The sequence below is a fragment of the Apteryx mantelli genome, chromosome 25 (genome assembly GCF_036417845.1).
Source record: "Apteryx mantelli isolate bAptMan1 chromosome 25, bAptMan1.hap1, whole genome shotgun sequence".
NCBI classification, from domain to species: domain Eukaryota; kingdom Metazoa; phylum Chordata; class Aves; order Apterygiformes; family Apterygidae; genus Apteryx; species Apteryx mantelli.
Genome location: NC_090002.1, coordinates 11,426,407 through 11,449,039, shown reverse-complemented (window position 1 = coordinate 11,449,039; position 22,633 = coordinate 11,426,407). Strand labels below are relative to the sequence as shown.

Below are 22,633 nucleotides of genomic sequence, written 5' to 3'. Positions count from 1 at the left end.
TCAAAGTGTGTTGCACAATATTTGCAGCTGAGGCACTACTTGCACATTCTTTATCAACTGAAGTCTTAAAATAAAGAAGAATATACAAATATCAGCAGCTTGGCACTTTCAGTTAACTTTCAACAGAATGGAAGCTGAAAAAAAGAGTAGATATTTTATCCTAATAAGTGACATTTTTATCTTGTTTTGGGATGTATTGACTTCAAAATGATGGACTTGAGTCTTCGAAACAAAGCAGTGTTAACTGGGAGTTGGTTCCAGTGAAGACAATGGAATGATATGATAGTCCAGTGGACTGGACCAAAGCAAAACACAAATCTGGATGCTGCAAACGTAGCATCTGTATAACTTCACTTACATGTATAGTTCTCCTGTAATCAAAGATCTAGATTTGCTTATATGTTTACAGTACTCTGAGTAAAAGAGAATTAACACCTCAGATTTTAGAAAGACTTTTTCTGTAAGTTAATTAAATTTTGCTGTTTTTTTTTTCATCTGAGTGAGTCAGATATTTTTTCTAGATTTTTGGTCAGTAAGACTAAGATGTTTGATTGTTCATATAGAAAGTAAACCCGTATGTAAACAGACTGCATAATTGGCTGGCCTAATTGCCCTCACCATCTGAAAAAAAGTACAGCAAGCAAAATATAAATGTATTTTAAAGGCAATGCAGTTTTTAAGGATTTCTGATTCTTCAACACAGACACACAAAGTTTCAGGCAGATAATTTGGTAGACAGATTTCTAGACTGACACCCCCTACCCCAATCTGGAAGCTGTTTTCCTGCTGTTTATATCTGAGGTGGAGAGAGGCAAAGATGTTGAAAGCTGCTTTATATGCTTGCTTTCCTGTAGGAAAAAAAAAGGAATTTGGAAACAAATATTGCAAATATTTCCAGGGTTTGGAATGCAGTGTGGTCCAGAGAAGAATCTATTGATGACTACTGGAATAAAGAACTCAAACTGATAAAAAGCTACTTTTCTTGGAGCTAATACAGCCTTGTTTTTCACCAAAGTCACCTGTTTTTCACAACAGAAAGTAACAAAAGACCTTACCTAATCTATATTCCTGGTGCAAGTATTTCTTTGCTGTACCAAAATAACTCACACCAGTCAGAAAGCAGTGTGGATGTAAACAAACCTGATGCTGCAGGCTTTGTGCTCTTTGTGGTCTCCTGTACTTGGGGCAGAAGTGAGAGGAGTTGGGACAAAGGTGTCGGTAAATCGTTTGTGCACTTTGTGTTGTGGGGCCTGAGCCATCCTCTGTTCAATTTAGAGCAGCCTTAATCAACAAGAAAAACTTCTGCAACTAAGTCAGAAGGAATAAAACTGACAGCTATTTTTATTTAATGTCTTTTACAGCGTAGTGACTTGAAACATTGGACCAAAATTCAGTGGGCCCGTATTTAATCTATGAAGCATTTTAAGACCTGTGTGAGGAAATGCTGTAAAAAATAAAAAGTTTATTTGGCTCACATGCTTGGATTTATTGATCTGGCAGTTGAAAAACCACGGATTATAGAATTCCTAACATAATTACTGATATGCATGACATTAAACTGCCGCGTGAACAAAATACTCTGATGTCAGTCTTGTATTTGGGGTGACTAAGTGCTTTTTCCGTGACAGTGACCTTATAAGCAGTGTTTTCTCGGTTACGCCCGTGGCAGATTGCGCACTAAATGCCCTTCCCGTCAGTGCAGTCGGATTTCGCAGTTCGTCTAGCGCGCCCGGGAGGACCGGCCCCGCCGCGGCTCCCGCGCTCCCCCTCGCGAGCAGCCAGGCGCCGGCTACGGGGAAAGGGGGCGGCCGCGGCCGGGCGACTCCGCGGGGCCCCCGCGGCGCGGACCGTTAGAACCGTTAGGACCGTTAGCGCGGGGGGGCCGCGGGTGGCACGTGACCCGCCTGCGTGATTCGGGGCACGCGGCCTCCCACCAGCGGCCCGCCTCCCGCCCGCTGGCAACCCGCGCATGCGTCCGCGGCGGGACTACGCTTCCCAGCGCCCCTCTGCGAACTACAGCTCCCAGGAGGCGCCGCGCGGCGCCTGCGCGCTGTCGCCTGGCGCTCGGGCCATTTAAATGTGTGTGAGGGAGACTGTGAAATGGCTGCGCAGGTCGCTGCGGTGCGCGCCGTGTCGCGGGCCCCGGAGGAGCCGCCCCCGCTCCCCTCCGGGGACCGGCCCGGCCGGCCTCGCGGCGGCGGGCGGCGGCGGCGGGGCCCCGCGGGCGAGGCGGCGGGCGGCAAGCGGGCCCGGCTGAGCCAGCAGTTGCTGGCGGGGCCCGGCCCGGCGGAGCCACTGCCCCCGGCCGCCCTTCCCGGCCTGCCCGCCGCCGCCGGGCTCTTCACCTTCTCGCCGCTCAGCCTGCCGCCTCCCGCCGCGCTCGAGGAGCGCCACCACCACCACCACCGGCACCGCCCCGCCGCCGAGCCCGGCCGCCCCGCCGCCGGGCCGCCGCAGAAGGCGCGGCGGGGCAGCCCCGCCGACGGGGCAGCCGGGCGGCCCAGCAAGCGAGGTGAGGAGCGCGGCGGCGGGCGCGGGCCGGCGGCCCTCGGCGGCGGCCTGGCGCTCCGGCCGGGCCGGGCCCGGCTCGGCGCGCCGCGGCGGAGCCCCTCGCTCGGGCACCGGCTCCGGCTCGGCCTCGCCGCCTGGCAGGGGCGGGGGGGGGGGGAGAGAACTGCGTCTCTGCTTGCTGTCTCCCGGGAGCCCCGAATATGTCTAGGCATATATAAATACACATCCGCACGTCTGTGTAGAAGCCGCGGCTCTAGTAGTCCGTGCTGTTCCCTCGCGCGGCTGTGGCGCGACGCGCTCCGCTTCGGGGCTGAGCCCAGGTGTGCGCAGCGGGGGCCCGGGGGGCACATCCTTTCTGCCCCGGCAAGGGCAGCTCCCTCGTCGCTGCTCTTCAAAGCTGTTGTGCTGTTCAGAATTGCTTTTCTCACGGGTTACAAAAAATGCGAGTGTTTTGCTAGTAAAACTTTCTTCCTGTTGTGCTTGTGTTAATATATACTAGAACTGAGAAGCAGCCAGTTTCTTTAATAAATGCCCTGAAGTTTCTCAAATAGGGAAGGCCAGAATTTCTGTACTGAAGGTTTTTTGTTTTGTTTTTTTGTTCTTTCTTACAGTACAAAATAACTATTTTGGTTGTGCTCACAAATCTGTGATAGTAAAAATCCTCTTGGAAATCAGTGTAGGCAATCATTAAAGCTGCTGCAATAGAGATACTATATTGTGAATTATGTTCTAGGAGTATATGCGAAGATATTGTGCCAAAGTAATCAAAGGTGCATGTGCTTATAAAAGAAAGTTAGGCTTATAGGGTAAACGGTAGCTAGTACTTTGGGGGAAACAGAAGTTGTGGAGAGATCTTAGTAGATTGGGAATGCCACTGTACAGCACTTCTCAGCCAGTGACTAAATGAGTGTGTGTGTGCGTGCTTTTTTATGGAGTCTTAAACACTGTTAAACTTACCAGCTGAATTCCAAATTTGCCAAAGAAAGCTGTTTTTCTTTCTTTTACTGTCTCTCACTATCAGTTTCTATTTCCATATGTAGTCTAACTTAGCTGTCTATTTCTGTGTACAATATTTCTATCTTAGGCTGCAGGTGCCAGTGAACATTTCTAATGTTTTTGTTGATGTTAATAGTGATGCTAATAAGTTTGATTGCATGATGTCTGATAAACTAGCTGAGTTACTGGCACTGCTGTCATTCTACTTCATTGTGAGAGCCCATATGTCAGCCGATAAGCTGGCTATAGACTTTTTTCTACTTGTATTTGAGGTACTAAAGGTTGTCTGTTCACTTAAAGGAATAATCTAAAACTAAGTCTCCTTCCAGACTGTCAAGGCTTACTAAAATGCCGCTGTCTAGATTCACTTGCTACCAAGTCTACTCTCAATGTAGTAGGGGGACTCTGTTTTGTTGGATACAGCAGTGGAAGGTAGTCAGGATGGTTTCTATCCTGAAAATAGACCATAGTGTTCAATGGAAGTTCCACAGTACAAAGAGCACTAGGTTTATGTCTGATAAGAAGTATTAGGGAATGTTTTCAAACAGGAAGGTATTCTGCATTATAAGTAGTGCACATCTGAGGCTTTTAAATCGTATCTAAAATTAGAAATGGTTAAAATAAGACACATATTTCCAAGTTGATTTTTCAATATTATAACAAGGAGGTATTCCTAATACCTCTGTGGTGGTATAAAACTCATGTAGTTTCAGCTTGGATTTTGAATCTCTGATCCCGCCAGAATAAAGATCTTCTTTGTGCAAATTGCATGTTCAATGAAGTTAGTAAGGCAGTAGCTATACCTCAGAGCTTAGTGACTGGTAATCTTATGCAAGCTTAACTTTTAAGATTCAACAGTAGCTTATTCAAAGAGCTGTTTCAGTTGTGTTATCAAAACAATTGATACAAACTTTTTTTCCTGATTTCCCTATCTGTAATATAAGAATAAGGACAGTTGCTATTTGTAAAGGTTAAGCATGACAGCGGTATCATGAAAACTTGTATTTCAGGTCCTGAGACAATTGTATAAAGTTAGTATTAAGCAATCAACTATTTCTTTGCTTCATGAGTAATTCTGTTCATTATGCCAGGCTGTTATGAAGGTCAACTGCCTTTACTAAAGAGCTCTGGGAACAAACTACTAATGATTGAGTTAAATACTGTGGTTAGACTGAATAACTTGAAGCTGTGTGAATTTACTATCTCTTCTTCTTATAGATCACAGTAGTAACATGTATTTTTCTCCAAGTACTGCAAGAGAACAAAAAAGGAATACAAACACCTGATGACTTTGCAGACAAAGAAAGTAAATTCAGCACATTGCCCACAGCACAGGGCTACAAACTTTAGCTGTGGCATCTTTTAGTCATATATTAATTCCCTTTAGCTGTCCTGATGATATGGCACTTGGTGTTTTATATGCATCAGTGGCATGAAATAGTCTTTTAATTCAAGCAGATTAAAATCCTGTTTTGGCACTTGAGGTTTTTTAAACAGCTGGGCAATCAAATTTCTAACTACCATTGTTATTAGCTACATTTTATTTGAACTAATTTTTAATTCTAAAAGATAAGCTACTAAACTACTGCATTTAGCCTGACAGAACTGGTTCTTTCTATTTTATCTCTAAAAACCTTCGGTCTTCTGACCTTTTGAAGGTTGATTAACCTTTAGGGAAAAGAAAAAACAAAACAAACCCTTAATTCCTAGCTCTGAATTAGCTAGGTAGCTAACTAGAAAACAATATTAAACTAGCAAGATAGCTGAAAACGTGGATGTGATGCTTCAGATCTTACTAACCTGTGTAAGAACAGAATGTGGTTTGACAGCAAATGTTACTATTTGGTTCCATCTGTACCAAATAGCATTTATTTGGTCACTCTGTGAATGTATTGGGTTTTTGAGCAAGCCACTAGCTGAAGACTGGATGCCTTAAGGTAGTGTTAAAGAACTACAAGGTCTGTCACCATTTTAATGGAGCAGATCTATAATGGGAGTTAAAAATGTTGTTATCTAATAGGCTTATGCCTATAAGGTGCGTGGTCAGTGTGAGGTCTTTCACCAGTTTGTTGCTTTCTGCTGTGCTTTCTCCTATTTGGGAACTGTCATAGGAGCCAGGAAGAGGGCCTTGAGGACTGTGCTGCCTAGAACCTGATCTTTTATCTAACCCTTAGTGTCCAAAGAATGATTGTGCTAATGTGTAATAAGATTCCATGAGTAAACTTGGTACTGACTATTCATATTGTAAACATGATTTTATATATTTCACTTACCAAAAGTGGCTGCTCAGCTTGACATGATGAAACTTAGTTTTGTTTAACAATATTTTTAGTGTCTTGGAAATACCAGTTGTAAGTCCTTATAGAAAAAGATCAGTGGTCTAAGTTTTTTGTTTTTTTGCCAGGAATTCAACTGCTTTATATAATTTCCCCTTTAAATATCAGTAACAGTTATACCTCTTCAGTCGCACTCTGCTTTGCTTCTGTTATGCATCCAAAATTAGTGAGGTGTTCTGTAATGAAAGCAATGTTTAAATGTTACATGTACTTGCTTGTTTATCCTCCTTCCCTGGATGGCATTGACTTAAATGTCAGAAGTTAGTAATGTTCTGAACTGTAGACTCCTTTTAAAGATATTCTAACAAATCTCTAAAAATTGAAATATTCCTAAATTGGAATATTAAGCTTGAGTTTTGGGAAATTTTCTTAATTGGGGGCTTTTTTCATAATAACTAGATATACTACATCTTTTGTATGATTAAAATCCCTTAAGCCAAAGGACAGAATATTGCCATTGGTCAGTCTTTGTGGGAATAGACAGCTTTAGGAAGTGGATGTCTCAAGTCTTCTTGGGTGAATATGCTGTAATTGCAGAACTCTAATCTTCTCTTTACTGTTGCTGCCAGAAATTCCAGATGAAAATGGCAAAACCCAGCGAGCTGACAGTCTTATTATGAAGAAGATAAAGAAAAAAAAGAAAAAGAAACACCGTGAAGATATGAGGGGAAAACGCCTGAAGATGTATAACAAAGAAGTGCAGACAGTTTGTGCTGGACTCACTCGCATTGACAAAGAGACTCTGACTCAAGGACAGTGTGACAACTTGGAAGTGAACAAGGAATCCTTCAGGTATCTGAAGGATGAGCAGCTCTGCAGACTGAATTTGGGTATGCAGGAATATCGAGTACCCCAGGGAGTACAAACACCATTTGTGACTCACCAGGAGCATTCCGTTCGCAGCAGCTTCTTGAAAACTGGCACTAAATTTAGTAACTTCATTCATGAAGAACATCAGTCTAATGGTGGCGCTCTGGTCCTTCATGCTTACATGGATGAACTCTCATTTTTGTCTCCAGTGGAGATGGAGAGATTTGCAGAAGAGTTTCTTGCTTTGTCGTTCAGTGAAAATGATAAAAATGCAGCTTACTATGCCCTAGCCATAGTACATGGGGCAGCTGCTTATTTACCAGACTTCCTGGATTACTTTGCTTTTAACTTTCCTAACACTCCAGTGAAAATGGAAATTTTGGGCAAGAAGGACATTGAAACAACAACAATTTCAAACTTTCACTCTCAGGTAAGAACTGTTTAAAGTTGTGCAAATTAAACAGCATCTGGATGTGATTAATCTCATTAATCCAGAGTGGTGATGGCATAAGAGGGGCATAAAAGAGGTGGTCTGACAAAGTATAGAAGCACTTCTGAGGCATGAGGGTTTTCTCTCTAAGATGAAAAATGATGATGCTGGGACTTCTACTGTGCTGCTTATTACTGTTTCTACCTGAAGTTATTTTGTGCTCATCAGTAACTGCTGAATCAGACTTCAGACACTGCTAACTCTGACTAGTAGAAAGGCCTCTGCTGATCTTGCAGGCTTTCATTTTACTTGTTCATCTTGAGAGAACACTGACACTGTTCAAAATGGGTGAGTCTGTATTAACAGTTCCCTAAATTGAAGTGTGTGTGGGGAAATGTTAGTATTTTCAATAGATCTAGCTCTTGCAATAACTTTACTTTCTGGGTTTCAGTATATCAGGCACAATAAGCTTTTTAATAACATCTTCTGAATTCTATTAGTAGCTGCTGCTGGGTATTACTTAGTACTAAAACTTTAGAGAAATAGTTGGGATTTATTAATTGGTCTTGGAAAGGCTTTCACATCATAAACTGCCTTGCTTTTTCACAGTAGGCTTAAAATATTCTGAAGACTTCATAGGATAACAACACTTTCATCCTTAGTTTTAAAAAAAGAAAAACCTCAGTTGAAAGCTATTCTCTCCAGGCTCAAATTCCCAAATTTTCAAACTATCTCTGACTTAAATTGATGCAGCACTAATAGCCAAGTTAATTTCAAGATTCTTATATGAAAAACCCTTGCATTTTTTTTTTTACTGTTCTGTCATTAGGCTTGGAAGTATCTGTGAACATGCAGCAACATTCCAGTTCTTAAATGTTTAGATAAATTTGTTACAGATAGAACAAAATCTCTTCCTGCTCAGTCTGGTCTGAGAACAGATTCAAACCATTGCTTACTTCTTTAGTCTTTTAAAAGAAGTTGTTAAGGTCTTGAATACTGATTCACCTGTGAGAAAGAAAGACTTAAAACTCTCTACTGTAGTACTGTTGGAACAGCCCTTCTTTAGCAACAGATTTTGGAAATGTGATAGTTCTGATGGGCTGTCTGGATCTCTTCAAAGTTCATGAAGTGCTCTTACAAGCAAGATCTGCACTGGAAAACATATTGCTTCATGGAAAGGTACTGTATAATAACTTGCAGAGGCTTTTAATACTTCCCAGAATTTCTTATAGATACCACTTAAATTGGTAATTATACTAGCCTTAGTTTTTGAGTTTGTATTTCATAATGGGTAGCTGCTACAGCACTTTTTAACAACTTTTATTTCATGAGTTAAATTCTCTAAACTGGCAGAGCTGCATCAGAGTGCACAGTACTCCAAAAACAGTGAGTATGCAAATTGTTCCTTATCAGCAAGAACACTTTTACAAAATACACATCTCAACCTGTGCTCTAGACATGCTGCTTGTCAAGAGGTTAGGTTTTTTAAGTCTTCTGTATTAGTCATATATATCATGTTCTTTAGCATATTGGTTACATTCTAACTTACTTGGAGTACATGTAACAGCTCTCTGAATGGCTAAACAGTACCAACCAGAGATGTAACAATTAAGTTTTTTCCTGGCTAATGGTCTTGGTCTTGTGAACATGAATAGCTTGTACTAGAAGTTTGTATGTGTGGAATGTATGGTAATGAATAAGAGGCTTCACTAGGTTGTATTCTACTCTGGTATTTCAATTTTAAGTGCTGTCTAAACTTGATCAAGATTGAATCATGACATTAGTTTCAGTTAGGCTAAAACACCTCTCTAAATCCAGCTCCAGCATGACCTGATTAATCCTCTATGGCTGAAGTATGTTAGTGTGATTCATGCAATAAACAAATGTGTAGAGGTACAGCTGTCACAACTCTGCTGTTAAAAAGACAGCTGAAGCATGAGTCTTTAGAGAATGGATGATGCTAAAATATCTCATTTAAAGATCCATTGAAATTGATGGTGGATTCAACTATGGTAGCTGCATTGTGTTAAAACTCCAGCTGAGTCTTGAAAGCTAGCTCATCTTAAAATACAAGGCTAAAATGCTCTACATAAGAGCATAGGCAGGATAAGTCTAGGTATTTTACTTCAAAACAAATAGGTGGTTCTTCATCTTAGAACTGATCTGCAGTACTGCCATTCCTTTGCAGCATTGCTGAAGAATGAACAAACAGGCTAAGCTTAGCAGAAGAACTTTTGAACCTGGCTCTATGAAAAATTGTAGAATACAAAAATACATTATAGAACATCATAGCTCTGCAGATTAATCATGCTATAGGAATGTCGTATGCAGTAACACTGATTTTATTTTTAATTAGGGGTGCTCAGTTAAGTGTTTTGTTTTTTAAGTCAAACCTGAATGTTTGCTTTACTGAACCAAACTGGCAAGAGGATTTCAAGTACTATGTATTCTTGAGTCCTGGAGGCTTGGTGTTGAGAAATCAGAATACTTTGGTCTGTAAACTGCAAGTCCAAAAGTTAACTTGACTTCTGGCTTGTACAACATTCAGCTGTTTCTTGCATAGTTGCCAGATCTGGAATCCTGATCACACATAAATTAAACTGAGTATCAGTAGCAGGTGTCTCCCGTTTAAAGTAAGGACCTTATTCTGGAAGACTTCACAAAATCTAGTGATACTTATCTTACTTGCAGGGTGAATTCATTCTCAGGGCAATGAGAACAATGTAAACTCCATTAACTGTGTTTCCTATCTGTGCATTAATATGGACTAGTATTTGGGTATTTGTTACTACATATAATAAAGCATTCCAACTTGTATTTTTACACTCAAAAGATATTATACCCTGTATGGCTTCTGTACATTAAAATACTTACTAAGCTTGAGTGTTCTCTGGGTTTTTTTGCTTGCTCTGGCTCACTTGTTCCAATGTTAAGTGCTAAAGATAAGCTTCAGTTTGGAGCTATTCACTTGCACTAAGAGCTTTCAAGACTCAAATCACTGAGAACAGCAATTTGTAAGCTTATTTCACAATAAGGGCATACTTTAATTTGAAAGTTCTTGGCAGTGCAGCTTGAACAATATTTTATATTTCCTCATCAGTTGTCTCAGTACAATTGCTTCTATGGCTACACAGTGAATGGGAATATATCAAGACTTGAAAAACCCCTTCTACCTTTTCTCAAAGAATCTGATCAGCTGCCTATTCTGTTTTGCTATATGGTCCAAAGAACAGTTAACTGTCACAGCTGAGTAGGTTCTGGGAACAGGCCAGGAAAGAGTTGGGGGAAGTAGGTTTGCGTAAACTGATATTGCTGCTGGGAAGGAAGTGGGAGAAGCAGCAAACAGAGGATAGTAAGATAAGTTCTCCCATTCTTGCAGCATGCTGTCAGATAAAGTTACAATCAATATTCTTGAGAGCTTTGGTTAATGAACCATATCACAGCTTGGTTGTCTGCCCTCTTAACTTTTTAACTCCTGAACAAAAGCTTTCTTATGCTGGATGGGCAACTTAATTTTTTTACGGAAGCTATCAAAGTATAAAATGAAGAAATCGTGCATCTGTGCTGCAAACTTCATTTGGTGTATCACTTACAAGCAATGTAAACAATGTATGGTCATATAGAAGTAGCTGACAGGTTTTGGACAAACACACAAACCTTGCTGCAATGGCCTGTCACACTGTCCTTGTTTCCTTCGCTTATGTTGTAAATAGTAAGCCTTCTTGTATTCTTTCTTCCTCACAGCAGAGTGTTTGTGTGGTTAGCTATTAGTATGTCAGGTCAGCTATGATGTTATTAATGACCCCTTGGTTCATGCTTCTGTTTAGAGAAATTTCTCAACTTCATTTGTTTCAAGCTTATGCCTCATCTGTGTGCATTCTTCCTTCCATATAGAGGTATACTGCTTGCTTGACCCTTCATGAGGTAGGGGTCTGAATTATCTCAGTAATCTACAACTACCAAAACTGTCACTTCTCGAGGAAAAATTGATGCTGCCTACTTCTGCTGTTACTCAAGTGTGGGAAACACTTAAAACACTGCTAGGCACATCATTCAAATGCCATAAAATGTCTCAAGAAAAACTGAAGACCTAATTTTAATTATACCTATAGCTTAACTTTTAGTGGGAGATAGCAAAGTTCTTGGAAAGAATTGGATAAAGATACTAAAACTTAGGTCTGATCAAACCATTGCAATGAAGGTGCTGTGGTAATGAACTGTTCTTGCAGCCATGTAAACTGGAATAACTTAGGCTAGGTTCATAAACAAGAATCACACTTAAACTAAAAATGAGGAACTTTATGAAAAAAGTCCCAGTGGATATAATACAGTGTATATACACCTTGAAGTGTTAGAAAAACCTAGGTAAACCTTGAAATTGTGGTGTTCCTTAAAGTACTCTTAGTGTCTGTCTCATTTCTAGCTCTTATTCTTTTCTATTTTTGCATCACATTCCAATGAATTAAATAAGCACTGTCAAAGTTTCTACTTTTTCATTCCCTTTGAAAGTGTTACCTATATTACAAGGAAAAACTGCATACGGTATTTACCCATCTGTTCTGACTTTCCTGACAAACAGCTGCAAAATACCAGTGAATCTCAGCAAGTGGTTTCAAGAGAGCATGCCTCATCTGGAAGTGGTCCATCTCCATTTACTTTAATAGCACTAGGCAGCTGCATAAATTTAACTGGCTTAAGGACTTTAGTTCTCCTGTTACTGCAAAGCAATAGTCTAATACTACAGTTTTCCAGTACTACTGTTCTGAAATTCTTTTGAGGTAGCTGGTGAAGTTATTCCACCTTATTGACATTAGGTAGGAACCTTAGCCTGAAAGGTGCTAATAGGATTTGGAGACTTTCACTTGGGTTGCTAATTCTCTTGGCTGTTGGCCTGTGAGGATAGTGTCTAGTTCATAAAAATCAGTACTGTCAAAACCAGAAAGTGAGTGTATGCTCATTAAGCTGCTGCTGATAGTCTTGATGGACTTGAAAGTAGAGTGCTTGAACTACACAGTGAAGCTCCTGTGAGTGACTTAGAATGTAACCTTCTGTATATGCAAGTAGAGGTGATGTGATGCAGCAAGTAGCTCAGGGCTGAGAAATAAAGCCAAATGTGGAATGATCTTTGGTTCTACTTAGGTTTTAATTAAAAAATAGGTGTAGGTAATCAACACAAACTGCATATCTATGAAAATAAGAAAGAGGGACTCTGGAAATAGGAGTGAGCTAAACTCCTATAATTAAGAAGTTAAATATCTATGCTTGCTGCTAGAGGATAAAATCACAGCAGTAACTGCAATTCTTGCTTTATTAATCTGGCTTCATTAAACTTTAACAGCTTCACATAGCTGTTAAACTATGTCATAATTTGTTGGCCAAAAACTAAAAAAAAGCAACTCAAAAAAAAAAAAAAAGCTGCTACATATATACATACCTTCTGTAACTCCATTTGTAGATATATTGCATCATGCTTACTATATACCACTATAAACTGCAAATTTCCAAATACCCTTTGGTCCTTCTTACCTCTCCCACCTGGTGTCATGGGGATTGGGTATCACTTTTTAACACTAGAACCATTTGAACATGGAGAGGCTGTTAAAGGATAATGAAAGGTTCAGAGACAGAATTGGAAATACAAAATAGACTAATCATGGCAGAATTTCTGATCTTTTAAGATTGGGTTGCTACTGCAACTATGTACTCTGTGGCTATACGGCGTATTATAGCTGCAGGCCATAAGAAGAGACTAGACAACACTGTAATCTTGCTAGGTGCTCTCCTGTATGAGCAAGTAAAGTTTACAGATGACCCAAGAAAACAGGACATTCTGTGCTCCAGAGGTGGTCAAAAAACAGTCTCAGTCAGATTAAAGTGTTTCTGGCCACACCTGTGACAACAGGTTATATCAGAAGATAATCCCAGAACTTTTGTGGTTTAACACCAAGATGAACACCTGAGCACTAGATTTCTAGTTAGATCTTTCATTTCCTCAGTTTCCTGTACAGCTTTGTGTATGCGAATATCAGAGCTGCTGCATGGGACATTCTGAGCAGTCTTTTCACATATTCCCAAAGACATCTCTTTAAAATATGTAGATGAGTCTTAGAGTTGGATGGAGACTCAGCTGTGGCCTGGTGCATTGTATTAATAACTTTTAATTTCCTGTAACAGAACTAAAGCTGTGATGGTATTCTTTTCCTTTCTGGCCACTCAGGTCAATCGAACGTACTGCTGTGGAACCTACAGAGCAGGACCAATGCGGCAGATCAGTCTTGTTGGAGCAGTAGATGAAGAAGTCGGGGACTACTTCCCAGAATTTCTAGATATGTTAGAAGAATCTCCATTTCTGAGAGTAAGCAGTAACTTGTAATGTTCTCTTTGAAGTGCTATTGATATTTTAACAATTACTAAAACTCAGATATTTCCAAGTAATTAGAAACCTTAAAGCCAATTTCTCCATTGATACACTCATCATTTGGGCTACTGAAGATGGTGGTACATTCTTTCCTCTGTCCAAATGAAAGGTACTGAACTAATGGAATAGCTATATAAATTATTCAAAAACTAAAATATGGTTGTTCATGTCATACATACTATATAATGACCTACTTTCCTAGCAACTAAGTTTGATAAGCTTAGCTTAAAATATATTTTACCTCTCGGAACTTGCATCAGTTTCTATACAATTCTTGACAATGAGTTTAAACCAGTTTTACTAAAGGCATTATTTAATTTATCCATCTTACTCAGTGTTTTGTGTTCTGTTTTGTTGTAGATGACTTTGCCCTGGGGTACTCTTTCTAGTCTCAGACTTCAGTGCAGGTCACAAAGTGATGATGGTCCCATAATGTGGGTGAGACCAGGAGAACAGATGATTCCAACAGCTGATATGCCAAAATCACCATTCAAACGGCGCCGGTAACATTTTGGTTTCCTTTACTTATTAATGGAAAAACAGCAGTTATATCTGTTTTAGATTTGAGAACAAAAACTAAGCATTTACATGCAATTAGTTCTTCAGGAGGCTAATTCACAACTTAGCTTATTTTCATTCCTGTTTAAAATTGGCTTAGTGAATTAAGTCAAATGTGTTATTTATGATGGTTATATTATTTCACTGCTTTTCATAGCAATGCATCCTAGATCAATGCTTTCTTGATATAATAACCTCCTGTTACCCTTCAGTAACTTTTTTTTAATTCATCCATTTTCTGTGAGAAGAACTAATTAGGTGGTAGGAATGGGTGAGATGCTCTAAAACAGTAGAGCTCCTTAGACCATTAAAGTCACATCTTAATGTTAGTACATAAGTAGTTGCAGTACTGTCTGCTTCTCCAGGAAATATTGTGGGATGTGTGTACGTGCGCCTGTGTATGTGTGTATATATGTATATATGCACACACATATATATACACACATATATGCATGTGTGCGCACAAACACTTGATATCTTTCTCAGAATGAGTACTGTCTATGGCTAATTTTAGGAGACAAAGAATTGGAAGCATAATCTAATTGTTAATTTGTGCAGAATATCTGAAGGTACTCCCAAATAACTTCAGTAACTGTTAAAATAGCTCAATTTTACATGTCATTAAATTTATAGAAGAATTCTTTCAGCTCAAAGGAACAAAATTTATTTTTTGGTGACTAGATTTCTGTTCTGTAAAGTTTGCTCTCATAACCTGAATTGTACATAGCTGTGTTTGCTCAATCTTTTATTGTCAGACACCTGGAATAAATCAAAGGGAAAGGTTTTGATCTTAGATTTTGAAGCCTACAGGAAACAACATTTAAAAAGATTATTTTAAACAAGTACTTATTTTTCTGAGTAGTCTGAAACATCTTTCAGTATGTCTTTTGATTATGTTGTAGATCAATGAACGAAATAAAGAATCTCCAGTACCTACCTCGGACCAGTGAGCCCCGTGAGGTTCTTTTTGAAGACAGAACAAGAGCTCACGCTGATCACGTGGGTCAAGGATTTGACTGGCAGAGTACAGCTGCTGTAGGTGTTCTGAAGGCTGTACAGTTTGGGGAATGGTAAGTGCAACTGAAATAACTATTCTAGTGGGAGGGGGAAATTCTAAACATTCTCTCTTAAAAAAAGAAAGTTCCCTGGAAAACAAGCCTAACTAAAGAAAGCATTCAAACCTTGTAACAAGGTAAATGCTGTCTAGAGCTTGAAAAATGTAAACTACTTATCTATTATTTTTCCTCCCTTTTAGAGGCACTACAAAAGTTGTAACAGCAGTTTGTAGAGAATTTTAGTGACATACAAAATAAGCCCCAAAATACCATATTCAGGCCATCATCTGTGATCTTTTCCTGAATAGTTATGTTAATGCTAACTTCCATAAATTGACCAATCTAACTTGATTAATTTCAAAGCTATAATGCTTTCTCATTTCATGTACCCATGACATTGCTCTTGTCCTTGCACAGAAAAAATTCTAAATTACAGACTTGCAACATTGTTATTTCTAACAATTACAGTAGAAATTGGATAGCATCATCAGCAATCTCATTAGATTTGAATATGAGTAAAAGGTGCCAAAACTTCCTTTACTCTGGTTCACAGTCATTGGACAAAGAGAGCTGATAAATATTGTCCTCATCATTTCAGCTTCAGAGTGCCACATAATTATTTTACATTTTTCCTTTAATATGGAAATGTTGTTCCAATTACAGAATCAAAGAATTAAGGCAAATTGTGGCTCTGAGAACATAACAGTAAACTTTATTAGAATGGCAATTTGAACCTAGTTCTCTGACGTTTTAGTACAGTATTTGTCCACAAAAACATAACTTCTGCTGCACATGCATTAAGGAAAAAAACAAAATGAAAACAGAAATCTATTATACCTCCTTTCCTAAATAACTGTATTTATTGAGAAGCAATGAGACTTCATGCCCAGTTGCAAATCAAACTAGCTACTTTGTTCAGTGAAACACTTTGAAAGAGCTATAATTCTCTATAACTCAAATACTTTAAAAATTCCTGGAATTCTCATCTCTTTCTAGGAGTGACCAGCCTCGCATAACCAAAGATGTGGTTTGTTTTCACGCTGAAGATTTCACTGATGTTGTGCAGAGACTTCAGCTGGATCTGCATGAACCTCCAGTGTCACAGGTATTGAATCTTCCCTGGTGACAGCTCATTCTTAATATTTTGAAAGTAGTTTCTGATAGTTTTCAGGTTTACTGTATATCCAACCCTTTTGTATCCTCAGCAGCCCTTAGTTCTCAGGTCTGTAAAGCAATTACCTTTCTCACATTGCTTTGCACCAAGCTGGGATTTATGCTGTGAGTCCCTTTGTATTCTTTTGTCATTTTCCTCTCAAAATCTAAATTCAATTCAACACATGCAGCTTTTTTAGTTACATGGTTATGATAACTGAGTTACCTGTGACCAGCAGGCCCTCACAGAGCAAAAAACATTATTCAGGATAAAGGCATTACAAAGAAAGTGTTCTGTAAAAAAAATATACAGCACCGTGTTTTCTAGCATGAATACATATTTTGCGTATAAGATTCTGGTAGGTATGGTATTTACTAGTTGAGTCCAATACAAATGACTTTCCTGCTTCCATCCCAGATATCCAGGTTATAACTATACACTTTGAAATTATCTGATGGGCTTCTTGGCCCAGAACAAATTAATCTGTGTTTTTTGTTCCATTGGATGATTTTTCCACATTTTTTTAACTTGCCTTAGAGGTTGCAATGATTGTTACAAGTACCTTTGGCACTGGAATTTCAACTTTTATACCGTATCAGTGCCTTTAAACACTCACATGTCCGTGACATCTCACATCTCGGCATTATGCTTGCTGAACGTTTTGTACTTTTAAGCAATTTTTTCAACAGCTTGTGGATATTCAATTGCTTTAAGTATACCTTTGACTTGATATCTTCTAGTACTGTTTTTGGATGGAGTTATTTTTAATGGCAGCAATGTGATTATTTGAGGATTGTGAATTGCATGCACCGAACCTCTTTCTTCCTTAGCCTAGATTTAAGTAGGTCCCACCCATTTTTGGTATAAGAGGTCTATCTGGTATTTAAGTACTGGAGGCTGTTAGGTAGGTAGTTCCCTGATAGACAGTACTCCTGTACAGTGTCTAGCGTATGATATCTACTACAGGAACAATTATAAGTTAAGAAATTATGCATGCTTGTTTCTGCCTTTTACAATATGTTAGATTTTTTCTGATGTTATCTTAGAATGCAAAGGCGCCTGAACTCAGGCCTGTCTGCCAAAGCAATGCAGCCTCATGCTAAGCCTGTTTCTACCTGTAACTGTAGAATGCTCTTATTTTTTAATTGTCCTCTCAAAGATGTGCACATTATACAAGTTACAGTTAAGAAAGTGCACCATTCTCATGTAAAGGATTGAAATTGTACCCATTAAACAAACATTCTTACTTGGACACAGAATGTGATCAAAGTTAAGTGGATACTGAATTGTTTACCCTGAACAGAGCATACCACTAACTTTACCATCTTTCCTCCTCTCAGTGTGTTCAATGGGTGGATGAAGCCAAACTAAACCAAATGAGACGGGAAGGCATTCGCTATGCTAGAATTCAGTTGTGTGACAATGACATCTACTTCATCCCTAGAAATGTCATTCATCAGTTTAAAACCGTGTCAGCAGTCTGCAGCTTAGCATGGCACATAAGACTTAAACAATATCACCCTGTGGGGGAAACTTCTCAAAACGCAGAAAGCAATTCAAGCTTGAACAGTAGTGTTCCTGGAAAGACAGAGTCAGAAGACGAACCCCAATGTGTGAGTATAAAAATAGAGTCTGAAGAACCAGGCATAGAAATGCAGCTTACAACAGGGGTGCTCTCTTCCTCCTCCTCTTCTGTTTCTTCAATATCAGGACTTGTGCAACCAGATCAGGTGGCCCGGCCCCTTCCAGGTTTTAAAGTAGAGTCTGATCAGCAACACAATCCACAGGATCATACAGGCTCTTCTGTGTGATATGTATATAATCAAACATTTTTTAACAACTTTTTAAAATTTTGATGTGAAGTTATAGTTTTATAACTGGCTTATGTTTTATTGGAGAAATCTTGCCTATAATTCTATAAAGAAAGGTGACATTCCAAAATGTCAAGCATATCTTTTTTACACAGATTATGCAAAATTCAAGTTGTATTTTAACCCCTTAGTACAACCTGTAACAGTGGTCTACCACTTCTTTCTGTTTAAGTAAAGAGATATTCAATATCCCCCCAAAGTCAGAATGAAATTCCTCCAGGAGCATAAAATGATTGAACTACATTGGTCAGTGTTGTTTCCCTACTTTTACTTTATCTCTAATCTTCACCATAAAGTGATGTTTTTGTAGACTTGCAAAGTGACTTTCCCATCTCATTTTAATTGCTAAAAGAGGAAGCACAGCACTTTTGATGATTTGTAATATTTTTGGTATGTCTGTTCTTGACATCCTAGTTTATATACAAGTTATTAGCTATAGAAGTTGATCTCTATTTCTTACAGTCCTACAAAGGGGATCTGTAAAATTAACTGAAGAAAGTGTCTGATCCTGTTGAAATGTAATGACTTACTGACCTAACACTTTTCATAGCACTGCTTATACTGTTTGGTGTGAGGATTTTGCTTCCAAAATACATCTTCCCAGAACATGATTGATTCTAGTGGCAAAATTAGAGAAGCTATTGGTAGTCTTGTGGAGGAAACTGCTATCTTTGAGCACTTTAAGGCTTTAAAATACTAACCAACTTGGCAGCTTGTTTTGACCAGGTCATAATAAATGTCCAATGGAACCACACTTTCCCTGGTACTGATGCACTTAATATAATAGCATTGAGTTGATGACTGACTTATACAGTAAGACTGTCCTTATTTTAGGAAGTTCTGTGTTACTATTTCACAATAAAGTATTATGGCATTGGACTGCTGTTTCCATGTGTAGCTTTTGGGTGCCCAGGTACTGTGGAAAATCAATGGCACATGCTAAATATGTAGTGTCAGCTATCAACAGTTTTTTTAAAAATCTTTCAATATTTCTGAATGTTAATGTGTAATCTGTATTTGACTTTCACTCACCCCATTTATAACTGTCCTTTCCAGTCATCAAAAGGAAAAATCCTGTCCTGTCCCTTCCTCCCTAACACCCTCTGCACATTTAGAGTACAAGCTGGGTTTTGGTGCAACTGAAGTTGTCTCCAGATAACTTTATTTGTTCTAATCCTCACTGGGGTAGGAAAGATTTGAAACACTATGTTAGACTAGACAAAAGCAAAGATGCTGTGTTAGTTCTGGATGCATCTTTTTAATATCAATTATTACTCTTCTCTTTATAAGGGTCTCTAAAATATGTTACTCTATTATAAATCTTACTTTGTGCAATATTGTTTGTGTAGGCTTTTATATACATATTAGCACCTCAGTGTAGAGGTCACTATTTTAAACTGATAGAAAAATAATCATCAGAAGATACTGCAGTGATTAGTTATAACCTGTATTACTCCTTATGTGTATGTATGTATTGTCTTCGGTACAAAAATGAGGACTAGGAAATATTTCAATTTAAAACTAATTTACAGATTGAAGTGGTAGTGACTTGTTTAGTAATCTGTGTAAATAAGGTGTTAGAATGGAAAGCTTTTATGATGAAAAGTAATGTGATTCACGCAGGGGTGTAATTTAATCTTAGCAGAAATTTTAGATGATCAAGACTGGTTCAGAAATGAGCCGTCTGTTCTCTGGTGTTTTTTTTCCACTTTTTATGTTGAGAGGAATTTCATAGCTTTAAGGGTTGTGCAAAGTAAAATTCCTCACAGGCAATAGTGGTTTCGGTTCATCCTTCATATTCAAAGATCGTATTACACAAGTATGTTCTTTCCTTTTTACAAAGTCTGCTAGTCTTCCAAGTGCCCATTTCCCTTCTCACATGTGCTATTCTTTGGTCATGTCAGTAGAGGGACATCAGTAAGGTGGCCATTCTTTGACAGCCAGCACTGTGTACAATCACTCAGGAATCGACAAATCTGCAGATCCTACAGTCATTCTGCCCACATATCTTTAAAGGCAGAATAACAGATTAAGAGCCACCATACACCAACTTGTCTGTATTATTTTAGAACTTGAAATAGAATGAAAACGGAATCAGTTGGAAGTCCTCTGTACGTTATAATAGCATGTTTTTGAATGGATAAAGGAAGACAACTAGAGTGGCTCATGCTGCTTTTAAAACTGTAGCTTCCTTTAGTGAAATCTGTGACTACAGTCTGTCTGAAGTACTAGGAAAATGCTCTGACTTCTCTTTGGATGGAGGCAGATGACCTGTTGTATCATGCTCTCCTTATAGTCAGTTCAGTTACTAACTTAATATCTAATGTCAGATTTAAATATAGAAACGTATCTTCAAATGACTTGGGAGGATGATGCTAATACTATTCTAGAATATTTCTGTAAGATTGAGGCAGAGAGGAACAGACTTTATAAAAAGCTATGACCTTAAATACATTATCAACTTTGGTATGCTTAATCCAAAGTGACACACTGCTTTCAAACTCCACCTCAGATCTGAATATAAAGCATGGAGGGATTCCTTGTGAAGCTCATAGCCAGACTGTCTAGCCAGTGCTTCAAGATTCCTTCAACTGCACTGAAATCAAGCAGAGCAGAATTAGAATACCTTGATGTGAAAGATTCAAATGTTTTTGTGAATAACATGTGTGGAATACTGATTTCATAAGCTATAGCTATTTTAAAATGAAATAACAAGTTCAAGGCATTTAGTGTTTGCTGAGCAAAAACAAATCTCTGGCTAAGTCCACGTAAATATTTCTGAAAATATATCTCATGTTAAATAGATGGCTGTTTGATGAAATTCTCAGATTTCATAAAACATTTTACAGGTAGGGATAATCAAACTTTGGCAAACTTCTTAGGTTGTTTTAACAGTGCTCAGTTTTAACCTTCTGGATAGACACAAAAGAGTTTATAAATATCAGTTCACTGGTCAGTTACTGTAAATTGTCATTTCTCCTTTTGAGGATCTGCCCTGTGATATGTCTTTTCTTAACAACAAAAAATCTACAGTCTATAATTGATACCCAGGGAACACTCCTGCTTTATGCCCGAGACAACTGCTAGTTGACCAAGAACATAGTGCTCTGTCTATAAAGAGTGATCAGCTTTAAGCTGGAACTCAGGCTTTGACTTCTGTTTGAAATAAAGTGTTGTTGCTGAAAACAACTGTCATTTGGGATAAGGATGAGTGGATCAATTATGCTAGGAATGAACTAGCAAAATGCAATCTAAAGATGAAAGATCAGCTTCACATTCCTCTCTCCTTTAGACATGCTACAAGTCATTTTTGCAGGAACTTGACATAACTTAAGAGTAATTTATGAAACCGGACACCTGTCTCATTGCGATATTCTCTTCCAGGAAGGTGGGACACTGAGTGAAGTGTTCTCAGGGGATATATAATTCATGTTTTTCATAGGTATAGGTCTTGCCATACAGTTAAAGGGCTCTGTACTGTACTCGTGTCAGTTCTCCTACATGTTACAATTTGTCCAGAGGAACTAATGCTAATCATCAGAGCTTTTATCGTGGACATGAATTCAAGTCCTTCATCAGGCATGTCCTCCCATTTACAGGCCTGAATTGACTGAGTAATAAACTCCCCAAATCATAATTTCCTAGAAATGTTAAGTGTTTGTAGCCATATGTTTGTTTAAAGGGTGCAAGAAAAGAGGAATATTTGTCTTTACTCCCCCAAAAGTGACCTCTCTGACCTGAAAGCTTGTACTGTATATTCTTATGTTGGTCCAATTAGAAATCCCAACAATATTTTGGCCTTCCATCAATATACATAGTAGTTTTTAGAATGCAATAGCACATGTAGTTGAGAAGGTGTCTCTTACTGTGGCACTCTTGAATTGTGTTTAAAGAAATACATATGCTTCTAATTTCTTTGTACAACATGTAAAGAGATTTCTGTGTTGCTGTTTTTGTGATTTAATTTGATTTTGATTGGCAGCTAAGATTTTTCTGTGGTTTTAATTTATCTAAGGTCTTTGCCTCAGAGGACATGTACAATTGCCTGGAAGACTGTTTGCTTTGTGCGGCCTTAGTATATTTATTGACATTTAGCAAGTGTTTTAAAGAGGTTTTATAATGAGTAGTGTAAACAGGTAAAGCTCTAAAGCCTCTCTGTGAATACTCCTCTAACGCAGTGCATTTCTTTTAGTAGCTGACTGTACAAGAGTGTCAAACTGTTAAGCTATTTCTTTGTAAAATAGTCAAACGGAATGCATAGAATTTTTTCCTGTAAAGTATTTTTTTAATAAACAAAGTCTGATTTTTGTCCTTTACCTGGATGGCTGGCTATTGCTGTTGTACAGCCGCCGCGGTGCGGGGGTCCCGGCGCGGGCCCGCGGTGCCGGTGGCGCGGCAGAGCCGCAGCCCGCCGCCCGCGGCGCCGCTGTGTACTGCCGGCCTCGGCGCTCTGCTAGCGCTGCCTGTGGGGGCAGGCGCAGGCAGTCGAGCACCG

General features: G+C 38.9%; 1 protein-coding gene across 1 annotated transcript; it reads left to right on the top strand.

The window, feature by feature from the left end:
- The first annotated feature begins 2,100 nt into the window (after positions 1-2,100).
- On the top strand, positions 2,101-22,454 carry RSBN1 (round spermatid basic protein 1). Its single transcript, XM_067310498.1, has 7 exons — positions 2,101-2,512; positions 6,413-7,083; positions 13,301-13,438; positions 13,862-14,004; positions 14,962-15,129; positions 16,111-16,219; positions 17,608-22,454. Exons 1-7 carry the CDS (start codon positions 2,101-2,103, stop codon positions 18,076-18,078), a joined length of 2,112 nt encoding a protein of 703 aa, XP_067166599.1. The 3' UTR covers positions 18,079-22,454.
- The last annotated feature ends 179 nt before the right edge of the window (positions 22,455-22,633 follow it).